At 37.8% G+C, this 19,619-nt stretch overlaps 1 protein-coding gene across 2 annotated transcripts in view; it reads left to right on the forward strand.

The window, feature by feature from the left end:
- Positions 1-272: 272 nt before the first annotated feature.
- The window catches only part of SLC18A2 (solute carrier family 18 member A2), a 45,850-nt gene continuing 26,503 nt past the window's right edge, over positions 273-19,619 (forward strand). For both annotated transcript variants that reach the window (XM_067561285.1, XM_067561286.1), the window contains exons 1-5: positions 273-393; positions 2,257-2,608; positions 15,428-15,486; positions 16,798-16,881; positions 18,827-18,919. In XM_067561285.1, the coding sequence (XP_067417386.1) occupies positions 273-393; positions 2,257-2,608; positions 15,428-15,486; positions 16,798-16,881; positions 18,827-18,919 (709 nt within the window). The remainder of the gene's footprint in view (positions 394-2,256; positions 2,609-15,427; positions 15,487-16,797; positions 16,882-18,826; positions 18,920-19,619) is intronic.

Genomic DNA, 19,619 nt, shown 5'->3' on the forward strand with positions numbered 1-19,619 from the left:
GGGAGTTTCTTTCACTTAATGACACATAATAACGACCATCAAGCTAACCTAGGAATGTGGGTAGAGAGCTAACTACACTCTGCCTCCCACCCCTGAAAGTCAGAAAGAAACTAAACGCGATTTACAAAATTCCGCTAGTGCTGGAAAGAGGGAAGCAAATCTGCGAGGACTGAGCAGGCCCTGAACGCAACAAAGAGGCAGCTTTCCCTGGATTTGTCTAACTCTCCTTTCTATGTTCGCAGTGTAAGTCAGTGCCTGACGGAGCCTGAGCCATGGCTTGGAATGAATTCAGCATCCTCAGCTGGCTCCGGGAGAGTCGGCAGTCCCGAAAACTCATTCTGCTTATTGTTTTCATTGCATTACTCCTGGACAACATGCTGCTAACTGTAGTGGGTATGTGGAGCCTTTTCTTTCCAACTTACTTTAACAATAAAACCTCCCCCTAGCTGCACTGAATTGTTCTGTATATCTTCCTCTGCAAGTCTGATTAGGGTTTCTTTCTAAATAATACATTCTCTCAAATTATATATGAAAGATAGTCTAGATAGTACACCAAGACATATTCCTATTCATCTACTACTTCAGAATTTTGATTTAGTTTATTTACAAAAATTACAGGATAATTGTCTAAAAAGTTCTTCACAGACGTATTAGTAATTTCTAATAGGAAAAAATTATCTGTAATTTTCTAAAGTATATTTAACTGCACAGCATTTTCTTTCCTCTGTGGTCATGCAAACCAAAATTACAGGCGAGATAACACTTGAGACGTATGTTTCCTTGTGATAGTTTCTGTGCATCCACCCCATCATCGTTTTAGGAGATGATTTTGGTGGCAAAGCAATGTTTAGTTGGACTAATAGGAAAGCCCCTTCGATAGATTTTAAATAACTCGCACAACTAGGGTGAGTAAAATCAACTTTGATGAGAACAAAGATTAAGGGCCCAAACGCACCATTAAATCAACGGAAGACATTCATGGTATAGAGGCAGGGCCTAACCACATATTCAGATAGAATGCTGACAGTTAAAAATGCATTTAAAGTTCAAGGTTTTAACTAGTTATTTCAGAAGTCCTCATATGAATGTAATGCAAAGATGCAATTTAAAAAAGTCAGAACAAGGGGAAAGTACTAGTTTGTGTTTACACACACACACACACACTTATTATAGAGATATGTAGTCTACAAATCTAACACCTTAGCATGGCAATTTTTAAACTAAATTCCTTATTGATTTCACTAGAGCGTTCAGCTTAAAAAAGAAAAAAATGAATGCACAATATGGCCTCTAATGAACAGCTAATATTATATATATTTTGGCAAGTAAACCTTTTTTTTTTTTTTTTTTATAAAGAAAAAATGTTCTCTTGTAAGCATTAGTATATGCATTCAATTGGTTGTTTAATAACTATATTGGAAGACTTTTTATGTAGCCTCAGTTTGCAGATTTGCTGAAAAAAATATTTCAAAATGGTAAATAGATTCAGACTTTTGCAAGGAGCAATATAAACAAGCAACTGTTGATTTTGTCAATATTTGCTGATAAAAATTACTGATGCACCTGCTTTTACTATTTTAGAAGTACTAATTTTCCTTTAGTATATATTAATCCAGTTACGATACAGCTAAGATTTTAAAACACATACAGAATTTTACCTTTAAATGATTTCCTTTTATGTGAACTTAAAAAACAAAACTAGCAATGAACAGTGTGTGCATCAATATTAGATTTCCATTTATTTAATGTAAAAAAATTTTAAAAAATCCCCTCTTAATTGTGTTATTCTCAGCAACATTTATTGAACATAATCTATTTTTATTGGCAGTTTCCTTGGTTTAAATGTCTTCTTAGCTTAGTAAAATGTTCTTTGTAAAAGCATCACACAACAAGACTGCACAAATATAACGTCTTGGGGTTCTTCATATGTTTTGCCCTTAAACAGTTCTTGTGTAGAAAGCTTTATAGTCATGCCAATCACCATAAAATGAATATTTATGGAAAAGGCTTCTAATGCACTTCCTAATTATAATTCAGTACAGTCAGTATTTTTTTTCTGGAATAGTGTTTGTTGTTTTAATTCTTTGCTGCATAGGGGGAAAAAATCAAACTTTTATCACTGTTCTATATAGCAAAGCCCTATTTTTATTTGTTCTGATGTTACATTTTCTGTGATAAAGTGTGCAAGCTAATGAAATGATGGCATTTACATACAACAAATGCTAAGTTACCTACATATTGTGTTTGCTTTTCCAGTGCCAATAATTCCCAGTTACCTGTACAGCATCAAACACCAGAAAAATGAAACAGAAATCCAGACTATTAGGCCTGAGATAGTTTCATCAACTGTGGACAGTTTTCAGAGCATCTTCTCCTATTATGACAACTCCACAATGGATACTGGAAGTCAGTCTGATAGGGCAAGATCAAGAGATTTGTATCATACTCAGACTGAGCAAATGGTGGTAAACATTACTAATATATCATCTGATTGCCCCACGAAAGACAAGGACCTGCTAAATGAAAATGTTCAAGTTGGTTTATTGTTCGCTTCTAAAGCCACTGTGCAGCTAATCACGAACCCTTTCATAGGGCCAATGACAAACAGGTATGTTATTTTTCTTATATGATTAGTGTTTTATACTGAGATATTACTATAATCAAGATTTTAAATGAAGATTTATTTTCTTTTTCTATGGCCCTGACTCCCTGGAGTTCTGATTTCATGCATAGCCAGTGGAATATGTTTGGAATATAAAGCACATCTGCTTTATAGCTAAAGTAAACTGGTGTGTTATGCTTGAACCATTTTGCTACTTTAATCATCATCCCCAATTTCTTTTCTCTTCAAATCCTGGGTCTGAATATATTTATAGAAGCTTTTACTGAAAGGGTCTGTCAAGTTCTTTGGATACTGATAACAAACACTAGATTATTGGGCCAGAAAGACAACATGGTTCACTAACTGAAACCAGGGCATCCCACATGGGACGGGGGGGGAGGGGAAAGGTACACTTTACCAGGGCTCGGAGGCCCGGGGGGGCCCAGCCCAGGCAGCAACCCCTATTATACCATGAGGAAAAAAATTTTCATGGCTCATGAGATTGTATGTATAGGATGAGGGATTGTGGTATGTGTGTGGGAGGGGGCCCTTGTTACAAGTTTGTACTGGGCCCGAAAAAATTATGCTTGTGCCCTGACTGAAACAGCCAGATCGCTGCAAGTAGATGGAAGGCTCTAAAACTGTTTAAACCTATAATGTGAGAATTTGATGTTGAAGTTGTAGGCAGGAATCAGAATTTTTTCCTTGCCTATATGTCGAGGCTCTTTGCTTATAGTGCATCTCGAGAACTAGGACTTTGGTTAATGTTCCATGAACTCAGTGCGGGGAAAAAAAAATGTAAAGCTTTCACATTGACTTCAGTAGAAAAGAGCACAAGGTTATTGTGTGCAAAGTTGGTGCTTCGATGTTCCATCACTGAACCACGATATAGGCTGCTAGATCCTCAGCTGGTGTAAATCAGTTTTACACTATTGAAATCAATGGAGTCGCACAGATTTACACTAGTTGATGTTCTGGTCCAATGTCTTCAAACACAGTGTTCTTGCGAAGCTGTCATATATGGAAATATTCAAAGGAAGCGTGTTTAAAGGGGACATTGTTGAAAATGTATTTGAATGGAATTAGAATCAGGGTTATAATACTCATACTATTTGTATTTCATTGATGAAATACTAATAAAGAAAATAAATGAAGCACTGGTGGTTTTTGTTTGGAAAAGTATTTATAAATTTAGTTTATTTTAAGCATTTGGGGTAAGTGGAGCAGACTACTAGAGGTTATTTTATTGATAATAGCTCAAGTACTACAGAAATGATGAAGACATTATCATAATAAGGGACATGATGAATATGTGGTCAGGAGTGCCATGTGCATAAAGTACAATACTTGTAAACTTGATTGATTTTTTAAACAATTGGGGGAGTTGCATTAAAATGATGTTCATTTTCATAATAAAGTCCAGTTTTAATGTTAATGATTTGTGTACGTGTTCCCCACTGAAGCAATTTCTTTCAATCTCAAGGCGTAATATAGTGACGTTACTTAATCAGTAAAATGTATGAGAATATAGGATCTGTTTGTACAAGGTTAAATCCGATTTTGTTAAAAGTCTTGACTTTTTTTGTGTTTTAAATGTAAGTTGTTATTTCAGCAAACAAGTTTCTTTCTGGAAAGTGTTCTTTGGCGAGCTCTCTATTATATTATCCTTGTCGGATGGTTTTCTTTTGTTGGAACACGTAATGCTTATCATGCATGCCAGTTATACAAACAATCAAAACATGGAAAGTACCAGATATTTCTGCTGCTGAAGTCAAAACAGATACCTCTCTGAAATCCTTGGGCTTGCCTGTACACAGAAGATGTAACATTTAACTAAATTTTTAGTTTTAAAACTGATATAGCAGTGTATACCGCAGCGGGGTTTACGATGGTTTAACTAAATTGATATAGAGTCAAGTCTTCCTTTAAATCTGTGCAAGTTTGTGTTCAGACCAGTCTTTAAAACAAAACTGTCTCTCACTTCACCTCACCACCATGACAACACAGACGTACACACCCTTGCAAAATTTTTATGTAAACATCTAGCGGAAATAAGGGATTTTTTTTGTTTGTTGATGAGCAACTCCTGTCAGTGTATTCATCAACAGTGATCATTATGATAAGAGTGGCAGGCAGATTATTTGCCTAGGTTGATACATAGTTATTATAATTTTGCAAGGCTATATCCCACACAGACACTTTCATATAAAGAATAGTTATCTTTTAATAATATGCCATTTACAAGTATTTATTGATTTTGTTAGTGGCCAATTTAAGGGTCACACTGGTAATACAGTTTATGTAGTTTCTTCAGAAAAATACACAGTGGAAGCGTTTGGAAGCAAGGGTGTGTGTACAATTATATGTACATATCTGTTTGTCTGTATTTTATGAACAAAGCCCAGATGCAGCTGTGGCAGGTCTTAAAGTGGCATTGCTCCTGTGGAGCCGTGTTCTGGGGAGGATACTGGATGTGGTTGCTACTAGGGCACAAAGCTTGCACAGAGATGGCCCTGAGCTCCTGTGGATCTGCAGGGATCTGCATGGATCTCTGGGAATCCACTAGGTTTGGGAATGGTCTCCCTAGCCTTTTTTTTTTTTTTTTTAAAACCATGGCTATCCTCTGCTTCCCATCAGGCTGATGTAGGGAGAGCTTTGTGAGAAGATACTTACTGAAATTTCCTCCTGGACACTTAATGGACATTTTTCCAATGGGAGGGAGTGTTATGGGGTCATTGCATTACCTACCACATTGTATGTGGGGCAGTGTAAAATGTATGTTGTCAACTATTAATTTCCTATTTAAGTGTCTGGGCCTTGTAAACAAACACATTTTCTTTTTAAATATACAGAAAAGAATGTCATCGAGACAAAATAACCCTAACTTTGATCCATAGAGTGTTGAGGTTTAATGTATAAATTTTTACCTTGACCTCCGTATCTAAATACTTTCTTTTGAGAGATGTTTTAAGGAAAATATAATCAATTAATATATTCATCACCTAATAGCAGAGGTTTTTGCTGAAGAACTTGTATCTGTTTCTCTCTCTCTCTCTCTGTCTCTCTCTGTCTGTGGGTGTAGGTTAAACAGAAAGTGTAATAATAATGATTTATTATAGGTGGAACTGGTAGCACTGCTCATAGTTAAAGTTGCCTCAGATGTTTCATTCTAAAGACCCCGTTTTAGGTTGCTTATAAAACTTTGCCAAACTAAATTGTTCAGCCTGAACTTTTCCATTCTGGGTGTGTTCTTCAGGTAGATTTTTTTTTTTGAAAATGGTTTTGCTGTATCCAAGAATGGGATTAGGGAAAAAATGTTTTGTCCATATTAAAATATTCTTACAAACTTTTTGTGGAGAAGTTCTGAATGTTTCTTTCTCAAAAGAGTTGCATTTTGTGTTTTTGTTTTCAGCTTTCTGATGAAAGAACAACATTTATTTTGGGTTATTCAGATTTTTATGAAGAAATATGCACTAGCTTTTAAGTGCTCAAGTTTGTACTTGATGCAACAGATAATTACATTGATGTCACTTTGCAACTGTAACTGATTCTCTTACTTGTTTTTAGAGTTTCAGAATTTTTTTCAGCTTTTTTCTTGTGTAGTTAGAGACAGTTTTAATTTAAAAAAAATGCAATGGATAAAATTACTAGATTAGGGAATTAAAGGAGCAAGTCATGATAACTAATGGCTGTTGTACAGTTCAGAATTATTCAGTGGACATCTGACAAAATACGGATATTTCCTAGAAAACTAGGGGTATGTCTACATAGCAAAAACTGTGCATGACTAGCTTACCAGATCTAGCTTACATCCAGCTAGTACGGGTAACAATAACAGTGCAGACAGTACAACACAGTCAGTATAAACTTTGCACCTATCTTGGGTACATATTCTGTTCACTAGTCTACTCCAAAGCCTGCACTGTGCTGTCTTATCTGCTACTATTACCTGTGCTAGCTACATTCAAGCTAGCTTGGATAGGCTAATTTATGCACAGCTTTTGTTGTGTGGGCAAAATGTTGGTAAAAGTCATTTAAAAAAAAAAAAAAAAGCAAATTAAGAGCTCGACTGGGGCTTTGCCATAAGCCTTGAGTAACAGGCAGGACATAGTCAAACTGACTCAGGAGCAGACCAGGGACCATATAACTTAGTCAAACCCTGCTTCCCCACCTTGATCTGGAATGGAGTTGGTAGGGAGTCATCTGCTGCAGCAGGAGGAGTCACTTTGAAAAGAAGTCTAGACTGGTTTGTAGGTAGATAATGAAAACATTCTTTGCCATGATGTTCCCTCATCATAAAGTTCATTGCCAGTGAATCACTATGTGGAAACTGGACAGTGACAATTTCAAGTATTTTACTATTTTTACCATTGAAAATGGCCTCCCGCCAAGATCAAAATCTACCTAGGATTCAAATACTGACAGTATAATCTGACTTTGTTTAGCAGATAGAGGGACAGAAACAAATATTAGACACCTAGTGAATGTTTCAGAAAACAGCCATTTTGAAGTCTTGCAATCTCTGTTAGTAAAATTTTAGATTTTACATAGAATTTTCTGTAAGAAATTTCACACTTAAAATCCACCCCTGTGATGGATGAGGCAAGTCTAAGGTCTCATTAATATCCTTAGTGAAATAACACAAACTCATATACAACACTGATAAACAAATAGCACTTGCTATATTTGAAACCAGCATCAACTTCTGATATACTGAATGCCTACAAGTCAAGGAAACTAAAATACCTTGACTAGGCTATACTTCTCACTCAAGGATTACAGCTTGAAGTCAGTGTGATTTGTGCTCTTAAGTGATTTAAGAGTTGGATTTTCCAAAGCTCTTAGGTGCCTAACTTTAGCTCCTATATTTTGACCAATTTGATCTGTGTATATAACAACATTTTTGTGAACTTTTAAAATATACTGAAGTTTAAATAATTTTTCATTGTTAATACTGAAGCAATTTTGTTTTGAAGTGACACAGATCTTAATGCCACTAAGAGAAAAGATTAAAACAAATCAGTTTTAGCCCCTGTTGCTGTGTATAGATATGTACTGTGCTTAACTTTAAGCACAAGTCATTATTTTTAAGTTAGGGGAATTATTCATGTGAATAAATTTACATACCTACCTAAGTATTTGCAGAATCAAGGCCTTAATTTTTAGTATTTTGTTTTGTCCTGTAGCAGTTTTGTAAAATTCAAGTAAGACACCTTTAGCAGTAGTAGCATTTAACCTCCCAGTCCCTAGCATTTATAAATGTAGTACACTATAAGTTTTAATCTAAAGTTGCAATAGCACAAATCATCAAATTAGTTTTAAAAAGCCTCAACCTGAATTAAATAAATGATTTTTAAAATAAGTAATTTAATTAAATCATTCCACACTCTCAAAATCAGGGTGATAAGTGCTTGAAGCCTTAATTATGGAGAAACCATCTACTTTCTATAATAAAGCAACAAACATCAAAGCAGAGACTGAAACCTTTGTCCTTCAGCTCCCAAAACACAGCTGTCTAACCCTGAGCTGAAGGAAGTCTGAAGCTGTCTGTTATTATAGAAGTGCTTTTATGTTCTTTTAAGTTACAGGCAGCAATGATAGGGTAGCGTTCTCGCTGTCTTTCTCCCACCCACACCAGTATTTTCAAAGGGGGCATAGAAGACTCGGTGCTTCAGTTTGTGTGTGCCCAACTTGAGCTGACCATCCAAAATTAAAAATCAGTGGACATTTTGGAAAATCTTGGTTGTACCAGCTCATCTTGTTCCCATTTAAAACAATGGAAACCCCAACCCTTCCCCTCTCATTGACATTCATGGAAACAGGATGGGTCCCATAGCTATCCACAAGTAAATTATTAGCAACCTTGCTTAATTTCAATTTATATTCTTTCAAAATAGCTCACACATGGGATTTAACTATTTGGAAATCTGAAAGGGTAGCAAGCTGTGTTTGTACTAAAAAGAGAAAATGGAACGTTAAACAAAAACCAGAACAGCTTAGATCTGGATACATTTTTAATTATATGTATTAACTCAATAATTTAACAAATATTCTTTAACTTCGTAGAAAGTGTCCTTTGCATCTGATGCACATCTGGGAATTTTCAAGCCAAATAATATTTTCCAAACCAAAATTACAGGAGAAATAAAATAGGGTTTACTAATAATGGAAGCTAGTTGCTACCATAGGTATGGAAAGTGACAGTTTGTTGGAAGGGACAAAGGCCTTAACAATATTTGGGTCTGTTTTTCTGCTGCCTTATGTAATCATTTCCATATATGTAAAACGGGTGCAGAACAGTAGCATTTTATATTTAGTTTGCATGTAGATTCATAGATTCTAAGGCAAAAGGGACCACTGTGGTCATCTAGTCTGACCTTCCTGCATAATATATGGCCATGAAACGTCCCAAAAATAATTCCTTGTGAACTAGACATCCACTCTTTATTTAAAGATTGTCAGTGATGGAGAATCCACCACAAGCCTTAGTAAATTGTTGCAATTATTAGTTATCCTCACTCTTAAAAAAATTAGAAATGGAAATAATATGTAAATTTATCTAGCTTCAATTTCCAGCCATTGGATCTTGTTGTATCTTTTTCTTCTTGGAGGAAGAGATCATCATCAAATATTTGTTCCCCATATATATACATATGGGTTAATCAAGTCACCCCTTACCTTTCTCTTTGTAAGCTAAATAGATTGTCTTATTGCTCTGTCACTATAAGGCATGTTTTCAATTCTTTAATAATACTTATGGCTTTTCTATGGCCACAGCATCATACTGGGAACTCATGTTCAGCTGATTATCTACTATTTTACACATGTAAATGACTACAGAAGGAATCAATAGTGAAGAATCAGGCTCATTCACCTATACCATGAGAACAGAAGTATGAGGTAACAAGCCAGCAGTGAGAGGATAGACTAAACTGTCTTCACTGAAAATGGCAGAATTCTCAGGGTAAACACACCAAAATGCAGAACACTGACAGCCTATTCTCAGTTACACCAGTACAAGTCTGGAGTAATGGCACTGAAATCAAAGTAATTGCACCTGTGGAAGTAACAAAAAACAAAAACTGTTACTGCTACCTTTGCCTTGTTTCAATTTTATTTCACTGCAACACAAAACCCCAAATCTATGAATGGTTTATCTCACCACCATAAGGTAATCTTGTTAATGAGTGTAAACCAGGGTCTGAATGAATTCTCTCTTGCTATCTATTGATGAATTTGGGGGAGATGGGAGACAAGAGACCGCAGCAGATCACATTTGCATAGACATACCTACTTTGCCTGGTAATCAGCAAAGGGACCTGCTTTGCCAAAGTGATCAATTTTGGCTGTTTTGGGTTAGAATTCACTTTAGTCTTGGATGCAGAGGTAATGAAATGTTATTTTCTTTCTTGTATGACTAAAGGGCAGGAAAAATTAATTAAATTAATGGAGGTAAGTAGTAAAGGGGATGTACTGTAACATGGGCTCACCAAAAATAGATCATGCCAGACTGACTTGATTTCTTCCTTTGAGAAAGTAACAGATTTTTTAGATAAGGGGAAGTGCAGTAGATCTAATATACTTGGATTTCAGTAAAGCATTTGGCATGGTACCACATGGCAAATTAATTAATTTAGGGAAGATGGTGATCAGTACAAGAATTGTAAGGTGCATAAGGAACTGGCTGAAAGGCAGTAGGTGACGGGTTGGGTCAAAAGATGAATTATCGGACTAGAAGGAAGTTACTAATGGAGTTATTCAAGGATTGGTCTTGGGACCGATTTTATTCAATATTTTAATTAAATGACCTTGGCACAAAAAGGAGGATCTAATGATACTACTTGGGGAGGCACCATCAATACAGAGAAGGACTGGAATATTATACCGGTAGATCTAGAAGACCTTGAAGACTGGAGTGACAGCAGTAGGATGAAATTCAATAGACAAAATGCAAGGTCATGCTCTTAGGGTCTAATAATAAGAATTTCTGCTACAAGCTGGAGGATGATCAGTTGGAAGTGACAGGGGAGGGAGGAGACCTGGGGGGTGTGGGTCAATCCCAGGATGACGATGAGTCACCTATGTGATGTGGCTGTGAAAAAGGCAAAATACACCCCAGCAATGCATCAAGTGAGGCATTTCCAGTAGAGATAAAGCAGCATTAATGCCATGTACACAGTATTCCAAATGAGGTCTTGCAAGTTCCTTGTACAATTCTGGTCACCCACATTCATGAAAGATGCATTTAAACTGGAACAAGCGAAGAGAAGAGTCACTAAGATAGCCCTACAATATGAGAGGAGACTGGAAGAGCTTGACTTGTTTAGTTTAGCAAAAAGAAGGCTGAGAGGGGATACGATTGCTTTCCATAAATACATTAGGTAGTAAATGCCAGGGAGGCTGAAAAGCTATTAGAGCTTAAGGACAATGTTGGTACAAGAACAAATGGATATTTACTGGCCATGAACAAATTCAGGCTGGAAATTTGAAGGTTTCTAACCACCAGAGAGGTGAGGTTCTGGAACAGCATCCCAATAGAACTTGTGGGGGCAAACAACTTAATTAGTTTTGAGAGAGAACTGGGCAAATGTATGAGTCAATTGTATGATGGGGTTGCTTGTGAAGGTAGAAGGCAGGGCAAACTGTGAGCCCTGTATATGATGGAAACCCTTCAAGCCACAGGGTGCTACAGCACTCACAGCACCCCTACTTCTAGCACCTATGGACAGTCCTGTAATATTGGCTCCATCCTGTCACTGGAACTCAGCAATTTATACATACTTCAGTGGGGGAGGGCAGCTATGGATGGTTAATGATAGGTACTTTTCCTGAAGTCAGGAATATTTGTAAAAGCTTTTCTAGCTGCAGAGAGCCCTTTTGAAACATATTGGATTTTGTTTCTGATTTACCCCTGACCAAGTAATTCCCTACTTGTGGAATTAAAGAGAGCAAGTGAAAGAAAAAAAGGAGCTATAGAAATAGAAGAGATTTACAGGGCTTGGTGTCAGAGGCGATGCGTGAGTGGGGTCATGTGCCCCGCCCCAGGTGCTGCTTGGCTCGGCTTGTACTGAGCATGCCCACACGGACGGAGCATGCTCAGTAACATTGCTGAAGCCTGCTGCCCTCACTGTGCCCTTCCCCATCTGTAGGTATGGGTCATCTCTGCTCTGTGTTTTCCTCTGCTATACGGTGTGGAGGGGAACAAAATGCAGAGATATCACAAATCTGGGGAGAAAAGTCATAGGAAGGAAACAGAAGCTACATGAAATGTTCCAATCCTTTGCACAGTCAAAACTTTTCCATGTACATAAAACACCACAGATCAAGAAGGGGGAGTGGCCCAGGAGAAAGACACAGGATTGGAGTAATAAAATAGTTGCTATGTGAATGTAAAAAAAAAAAAAAAAATGTAAAAAAGTTTCGTAGCGGATCTGATCAGAGCACGAACTCCAAACTGTGCATTGTAAACTCTATTGGAGGGATCAGAGAACACAGCTACCTAATAGTAGCAAAGCAGCCAACTGATCAATGCTGCTATTAGGAGGAAGTGCAGGTGTATTAACAGAGGACCAAACAGGAAGGGAGACTGTACATCTGTCAGGTGTGGGTGAGTGTTTCCCCATGCTTATTTATTAAGCCCAGCTTTAATGCCGTCTAGTGAGCCAGGAGCCCCATGCTAAATTGGTGATGCTGCATCAGAACAATGTCTCCTCAAACCCTGGGCAAGATTTCATGCAAGCCTTTCCTTTCCCTGTGTAATTTCCATATTAGAGGGATCCATGGCTATTATAACTTGCATTATTCAGCCAGCAAACACATGTTGCATTGAACCAAATACTTTGGCCTCATATTACTGAAGGATTAAAGAACTGTTAACTCTTTTTTTTTTGATTCAGCTAAGGGAAATGAATATGTACCTGGGGATATATACAGCAATGAATGTCTAGATAGGGCACATGGGACCGGGGACCAGGAGATCTGGGTTCTATTCCTAGTTCTTCCCCAGACATGCTCTGACTATGGTGCAAGTCACTTTCTCTCTTTCTGCTTCAGTTTCCCTATGATAAAGCAGGAATAATAATAATGCTTATTCATCTTTGTAAAATGTTCTAAGCTCTAGGGATGAAAAACACTATATAAAATGTTGGAGTTCTTCAGTGGCAGTGGGATCCAACACTTAGGTTTCCTTAATGCCTTCACTCTACAGGATTCCATGATAAGAAAGATTACTTAAAGACAGTGAAGTAAGGGCTTGATCCTGCAGTCAAGTTGGGTTTGACCTGCTTCAAGGCTGTAGGATTGGATCCTAAGTTAGTATCTCTTCTCTTGGTTTCGCCTACTAGGGCATCTGGGGGATGTTACAGCTGAGTTCTTTAAGCTGGTGTAGAAGGCCTTGGGGACTTCAGCATGAATGTGGGAGTCATCTTGGCATGTACCTTCGTACAAATAACAGAATTTGAATTCAGTGCACTTACGTCAGCATCAGTCTGCTTCATCACAGCCATACAATCATGAATGATAGATTTTTGGGATTTCCTTACTTGCAGTGGAGATTCTGGTCTCTCCTTCAATTCTGATCATTGTCCATCGGGGCATACCTGTGGAGCCGTTATTGACAGGCATTATCACTTCACTGACTATCCAAAGGTGTTTTTCTTAGAACAACTAATGTTGGCTTCTTATATATGGCTTTCTTTCTCTTCTCTTCTATTCCCTTTCCTTACCTTTTCCTTACTGCAGTATCACCATGCAAGATGGTGTTCAGACCACCAGATTGGAATAGAAAAATAAAGTCTGAACCTCAGGTTTCTTCAAATACCTTTCTTCAGGACTTGCTTTATTTCCAGAAACGCAAGCTCAAAATTTCAGACTAATGGCTAATAGCCATCTGAATCTTTCTAGTTTCACTCAGCTGGGAAAGGAGGGAGGGGACACAACCTTCCCCTGCCCAGATCAGCTTGGTGATAGGGAGAAGCCCAGCAACATACCAGAGTACCTTTATAACTTGTCACATTCCCAGAGATCTCATTGCACAGTGCTTGGTAATTGCACATAGTAAGAAATGCTGTATGCCGTGAAAAGTAGACAAGAGAGAGAAGAAGGGAGCATTATCCTCATTTCTCAGATGGGAAAACAGGCAGAGAGAGATTAAGTGACTTGTTCAAAGTAACACAGGAAGCCTGTGGCAGAACCAGAAATTGAACTCACATCTTCTGAGTCCAGTCTATTTACCGAACCACAAGACTAACCCATTTGCTTTAATTGTCATCTTCATGCCTAAATAATTGTGCCATATTATTTTTAATAAGCTTTTAAGGTAAAACACTTGTCTCCAATCCCCATTGCAAATTTCTATTTCATATTCTATATTTCTTGCATACACAGAACTCCTACTGATACTAATGGGAGTTCTGCATGTGAGTGAGTGAGTGCAACATATGCCTTTCTGTATTTTCTGCAGTCTTTAATTAAGGAAGATTCCCATTAACAATTAGAGTTTTGTTTAAAACAGGACCATGCCATTTAGTCCATATAACTCAGTAGCATCCTATTACTTAAAGGAAAAACACATAAGCTGAAAGTTCTACAGTAGCTGAATGATTCTATTAAATGCATGCCCCCTCCTCCCTATCACCTTCCTCTCTTCTTTGCCCACTTCCTTCCCTCCTTGTCTCTTCCCCCTTTTCTGAAGTTTGCTTCTGTTCCTTATTTTATTTAAAAATAATCAGTTTGTCTGTACATAAAAGGATAAGGCAGAATAAGATTTAAAACTATCTAGATTTTTACAAGCAATTTTTTTTGTAAACTGAAAATATAAATCAATTATTTGTAATAAACTATTCATATTATATATATAATCAAATGTTTCAAGTAGAGTTAAGGTTACGTAGCAAATGGTTAACATTATGAGAAGTTTATGTATAGGTCATTATGTTTGGTTTTTCTTTATATATTAAAAAGATTTAATAAAACATTAATAGGAACAAAAGTTCTACAAGTGAAATTCTTACACTGTTTTGCTTACAGTGCTAAACTGGTCAAGCCTACCAATTTAAGGGCTGATCCTTGCAAGTCATTGTTTCTTAAGCAGTGCTGAATGACTATTCCAATCAGCACCCTGAATATTTGGAGCCCTTAAAGGATTTCTTTACAAATACATTTGAGGCTCATGTCCCATGGAAATACTCATTTTGATTTAAAATCCAATTTTTTTTTGCAGAAAAACATTGCCAGTGAAGAGTTTTGACCAGCTATGTTCTTATTCCTGAAGCCAAAACTGCCTGATAAAGTCAATGGAAATTTTTCCCAGATACTGACCTGACCATCTCTCATTGCACTTAGTGGGACTGTTCTATGTGCTCTTCGAACTCTAGTTTCAGTGTATAGATAAGAATAGAAAAGTTTCTTAACCAACAGTGAAACATTAGTAGACTATTTCAGAGTTCAATATGCAGAGCGAAATTCTGCCAGGCTTACACCCCATGCAAACCTTCTGAAGCCCCGCCGGGATTGTGGAGGATATAAATATAGCAGAGTTAGGCCAATTATAAAGGGCAAGTAATTTGGGATTTCTGACCCAGAATATAATCTATTGAGTGAGAAGGTATGTATCTATACCACAGACAATTCTAATCATGGGGCCCAGCATAAATTGATTCAAATTCAAAACCCACAAACCAAGCAGCCAAGTTTTTGCAATTTTCTTAACACATAAAAGCAGTCGCCCTTTGCCTTCAGCAAAGAATTTACCTGAACAAACCTGTTTTAAAGTGTGCAGGAAAGAGTACCATTCTTAAAGATATTTGTGTTGACTTTGTTTTCCAGAATAGGCTACCAGATTCCAATGTTTGCTGGCTTCTGCATCATGTTTGTGTCAACAATTAGTAAGTGTCTGTTTTTTGTATACTTTGATGTGGATACTGATTTTTTGTAAATGATCCGGCAGTCCTGACTCTCTCAGAAGAATTTTTGATGATGTTGGGGGGATATTGATGATGTTGGGGGGATAAAATATTGGGATGCCTGTTATAGGTGGAAGTTGGTGCTGGTGGGATTTAAATGCCTGTCTGGAGTGGTTTAGGTGGGCACCAGTAGGTGTGGATGGGAGATTAGGAGAAAAGAGTGACCACTCCTTTTCTTCATCTGGGAAACTCACTCTCCTTTTCTGGCACCCTGTGGATTAGACTACTCACACCAGCACAAATCATCAGTAACTCCATCAAAGTCAGTGGAGTTCTACCAATGTAAAACTGGTGAGAGAACAGAATCCTGCCTTACGGGCACGTGAGGGCAGGTTCAAGAGCTTGTGCAAGCTCAGGGGAGGAGAGCGGGGTGCCATCTGATGGCAGACTGGGTGAGAGGAGGTACCTGAGGCTCATGTGTGTTCAGTCAGCAAGTTGTCAGCTTCACCAGCTCAGCTAGCTGAGGACTCCTTCAAGTGGCCAACTTGCTGCTTTTGTAAAACTGACAGCGAACGGACAGGCCCTGAAAAGGGAATGTTCCTGGTTTTCAGGAACAAGTGGCACTAAATGTCAGTGTGGAGTCTTTCCAGAGTAGAGTGTAGGATCAGGTGCAATACCCTAGCGGTTAGTGCCTTTTGGTACAACCTTATGTAAGGGGCAGCACTGGAAAGCACTGTGCCTCACAGATACCATTTCTCTGGTGCTCCCGTTAGGAGGAGCCGTAAGTTGCTAGAGTCCTTACAGGCTCTGTACGTCCAGCCAACGAGGAGAGGCAGAACAAAGTGGGGAGCAGAGCAGAGCCATTGCTAAGCCTCTCTTTGCACACTTGTCAGAAGGAACATCTGGGGTGCAGCCCCTGCTCTCCCCATGCCTGCAGCTGCAAACTGGACTATGCTAAGGCAGCAATGCAGGGAGATGGGGTGAAGGTGGGAACAGTTTCATTAGACTAGGGCATACTCCAACCCCTAGTAATTAGTAAAGATACCTTGTATACATTTTTTTGTGGTGTTCTTTGTTACCAGGAGTCTTAGATGTGGAGAAAGGATTCAACACTGACAAATCTAAATGTAATAAGAAAAAATAACATTGTTAGCACTGAAAGTGACAACAGTGACAGAAAACACTTGGCTAAATTGAATGGTGTTTTCATGATTGTTAAAATATTTTTAACTTTTTAACCTTATTAGATTTAATCTCATTTTTTAAAAAAATCTACCTCGGCCTTTTCTGCAGTGTTTGCCTTTTCGGGAAGCTATACATTACTGTTCATAGCAAGATCTCTGCAAGGCGTGGGTTCTTCATGTTCTTCTGTGGCTGGTAAGAATGCAAGTGTATTTGATAGATTAAATTAACTGTATTTTAGCCTGTCATTCTAGTGACAGTCATTTCCTTAATTGTGTATTTTGTCTGGCAGTTTCAATAATTAATGTAAAATTCAATTAAATTCATTTTACTTTATGTGCAAGAGGTTGGCTGAAAGTATCTCAGAGAAATGTCACTTCAAAATGTTTTGGTATTTGGGTCACATTACTGTAGAAGACTAAAAGATCTATGCTTTTTTTGGTACTTGTGCACAAATATCTTTAGTTTCTTTAAACTCTTTTTATCAGTGTAAAAGGGCATCAAGAATGGATGTCTGCAATGAAGGCTGGTAGCTTGCCACTTCCCAATATAAGACCTTATTTTCAGATGATTATAAAACTTTGCCAAACTAACTGTTTGGGCTGAGATTTCTAAGATGGGAGTCCGCCTCTGACTGAACTTTTTTGGGGTGAGAGGGGAGGGGAGGGAAATTTTGCATCAGAGAATGAGGCTCTGAATGAGAATGAGGCTAGGGGGAAAAAAAACACACATTGTTTTTGCCTATGTTAAAAAAAATTTTCTGTCATCAACCTATTTTTAACTAAAAAGCTCTGGAGACCCCAGGCTTTGGAACAGGGACTTGAAATTTGGCAGTCAGTGGCCTTTGTGTCAGGGATGTACCGTTTGCCATCTACCCAAATTTAGCCAAGTTAAGTCTTTGCAAAATTGCAGTACACATACGATTATCAAAAGACTTATTAAGAGGTTAGCAGCTAAATTCTATGAAGACTCCATATGCACTCGACTGGAGCATGACTTTCTTGCAACTGCAGATCTCCTTCTTTGAGAAGATAACAGATATTTTTAAGACAATGGGAATGCAGTGGATCTAATTTACCTAGATTTCAGTAAGGCATTTGATACAGTTCCACATGGGGAATTATTAGTTAAATTGGAAAAGATGGATTAATATAAAAATTGAAAGGTGGATAAGGAATTGGTTAAAGGGGAGACAACAACTGCTCATACTGAAAGGTGAACTGTCAGGCTGGAGGGAGGTTACTAGTGGAGTTCCTCAGGGATCAGTCTTGGGACCAAATCTTATTGAACCTTTTTATTACTGACCTTAGCACATTCCCACTTTTTGTGCCAATAAAGTTTGCAGATGACATAAAGTTGGGAGGTATTGCCAATACAGAGAAGGATTGGGACATACAGGAAGATCTGGATCACCTTGTAAACTGGAGTAATAGAAATAGGATGAAATTTAATAGTGGAAAGTGCAAGGTCATGCACTTAGGGACTAATAAGAATTTTTGCTATAAGCTGGGGACGCATCAGTTGGAAATGACAGAGGAGGAGAAGCACTGGGCATTTTGGTTGATCACAGGATGACTATGAGCTGCCAATGTGATGTGGCCGTGAAAAAAGTTAATGCAGTCCTAGGATGCATCAGGCGAGGTATTTACAGTACAGATAGGGAGGTGTTAGTGCTGTTATACAAGGCGCTGGTGAGACCTGATCTGGAATATTGTGTGTAGTTCTAGTCCCCCCGTGTTTAAGAAAGATGAATTCAAACTGGAACTGTCCATTCTGTGCACTAAATGAGGTAGGGAAAAAAGTAGTATGATCATGTAATTAGTGACTGTCATAATGAATACACAAAAGGGGTCCAAAGTAAGGTTGCATAAGCAGCCTTAGTTCTGGTATTTCCAAACAATACTACATTTTGCAAAGTTAATAATGTTCTTTTATTGTTGTTTTTGTGTGTGTAATGGCATATATAATGAGGCATAACCTTACAAGCCATCTATGCTGGCAAGATTTCCTTTAACTTTAGTGGGAGTTAACTTGGAGGGTAAAATCTAATGTCACATTTCTCTAATATTCAATAAACTGGTGAGTGATGAAAATAAGTTGTACAAAGAACTGCCTAGTTTGTTTTTCTTTTTAATTTTAGGGATGGGGATGCTGGCCAGTGTTTATACGGATGATGAAGAGAGAGGCAATGCAATGGGAATTGCATTAGGAGGATTGGCTATGGGAGTATTAGGTCAGTGAGATGAAATATTCATGGGAACAAAAACAAAAAATAAACAAACAAACAAACAAACAACAATCCCAAAAACCACAATCCAAAAACCACAGAATGCACAGCTATAGTGTATGGATGCTATAGGAGATTCTACTGGGTAGCTCCCTTCTATGAAATAAGATGACAAAATCCTATCTCCAGATTAAGTTAACAATGCACACTAAAAATAGTGTTAAAAAGTTTAAATAAATTTCATATACAGATACATTTTGCTAAACGAAGATAAATCTTCTGTCTTTCAAAGTCTGTCACCAATCATCTTCTCTGATTCAGAATGCCTCCTCTTAACTGTGTGCTGGAGAACAGTGATTAACATCCAGAGATATTATTGTTCATTCTCAGTTACGTAAGCGGTTTTTAAGCGGTGCAGCTGCAGTTTGTTTGGAAAAGACTTTGAAGTTAGAAATACAAACACTATGGACCATGTTCTCATCCACATAAATTTATCTTTAAATCCAAGAGTTGAACAGAGATCTGCCAAAGGTTTGGGACCATCCTGTTCCAATTAACGTGAATGGCAAAAAAATATCTTTCTGGCTGCTGCATGAATAGGCTCCAAGATCAGTATTTCTACTGTACTCCTTCTCATGAGTACCTTTGACCTTTTGTCAGGTTTCTAGCATTCTTACTTGCCTTAATCACATAGGTAGTACTATGG

This window comes from Emydura macquarii, unplaced genomic scaffold (assembly GCF_026122565.2).
Source record: "Emydura macquarii macquarii isolate MOO-44397 ecotype Brisbane River unplaced genomic scaffold, CSIRO-AGI_Emac_v2 contig_2372, whole genome shotgun sequence".
Lineage (NCBI taxonomy): Eukaryota > Metazoa > Chordata > Testudines > Chelidae > Emydura > Emydura macquarii.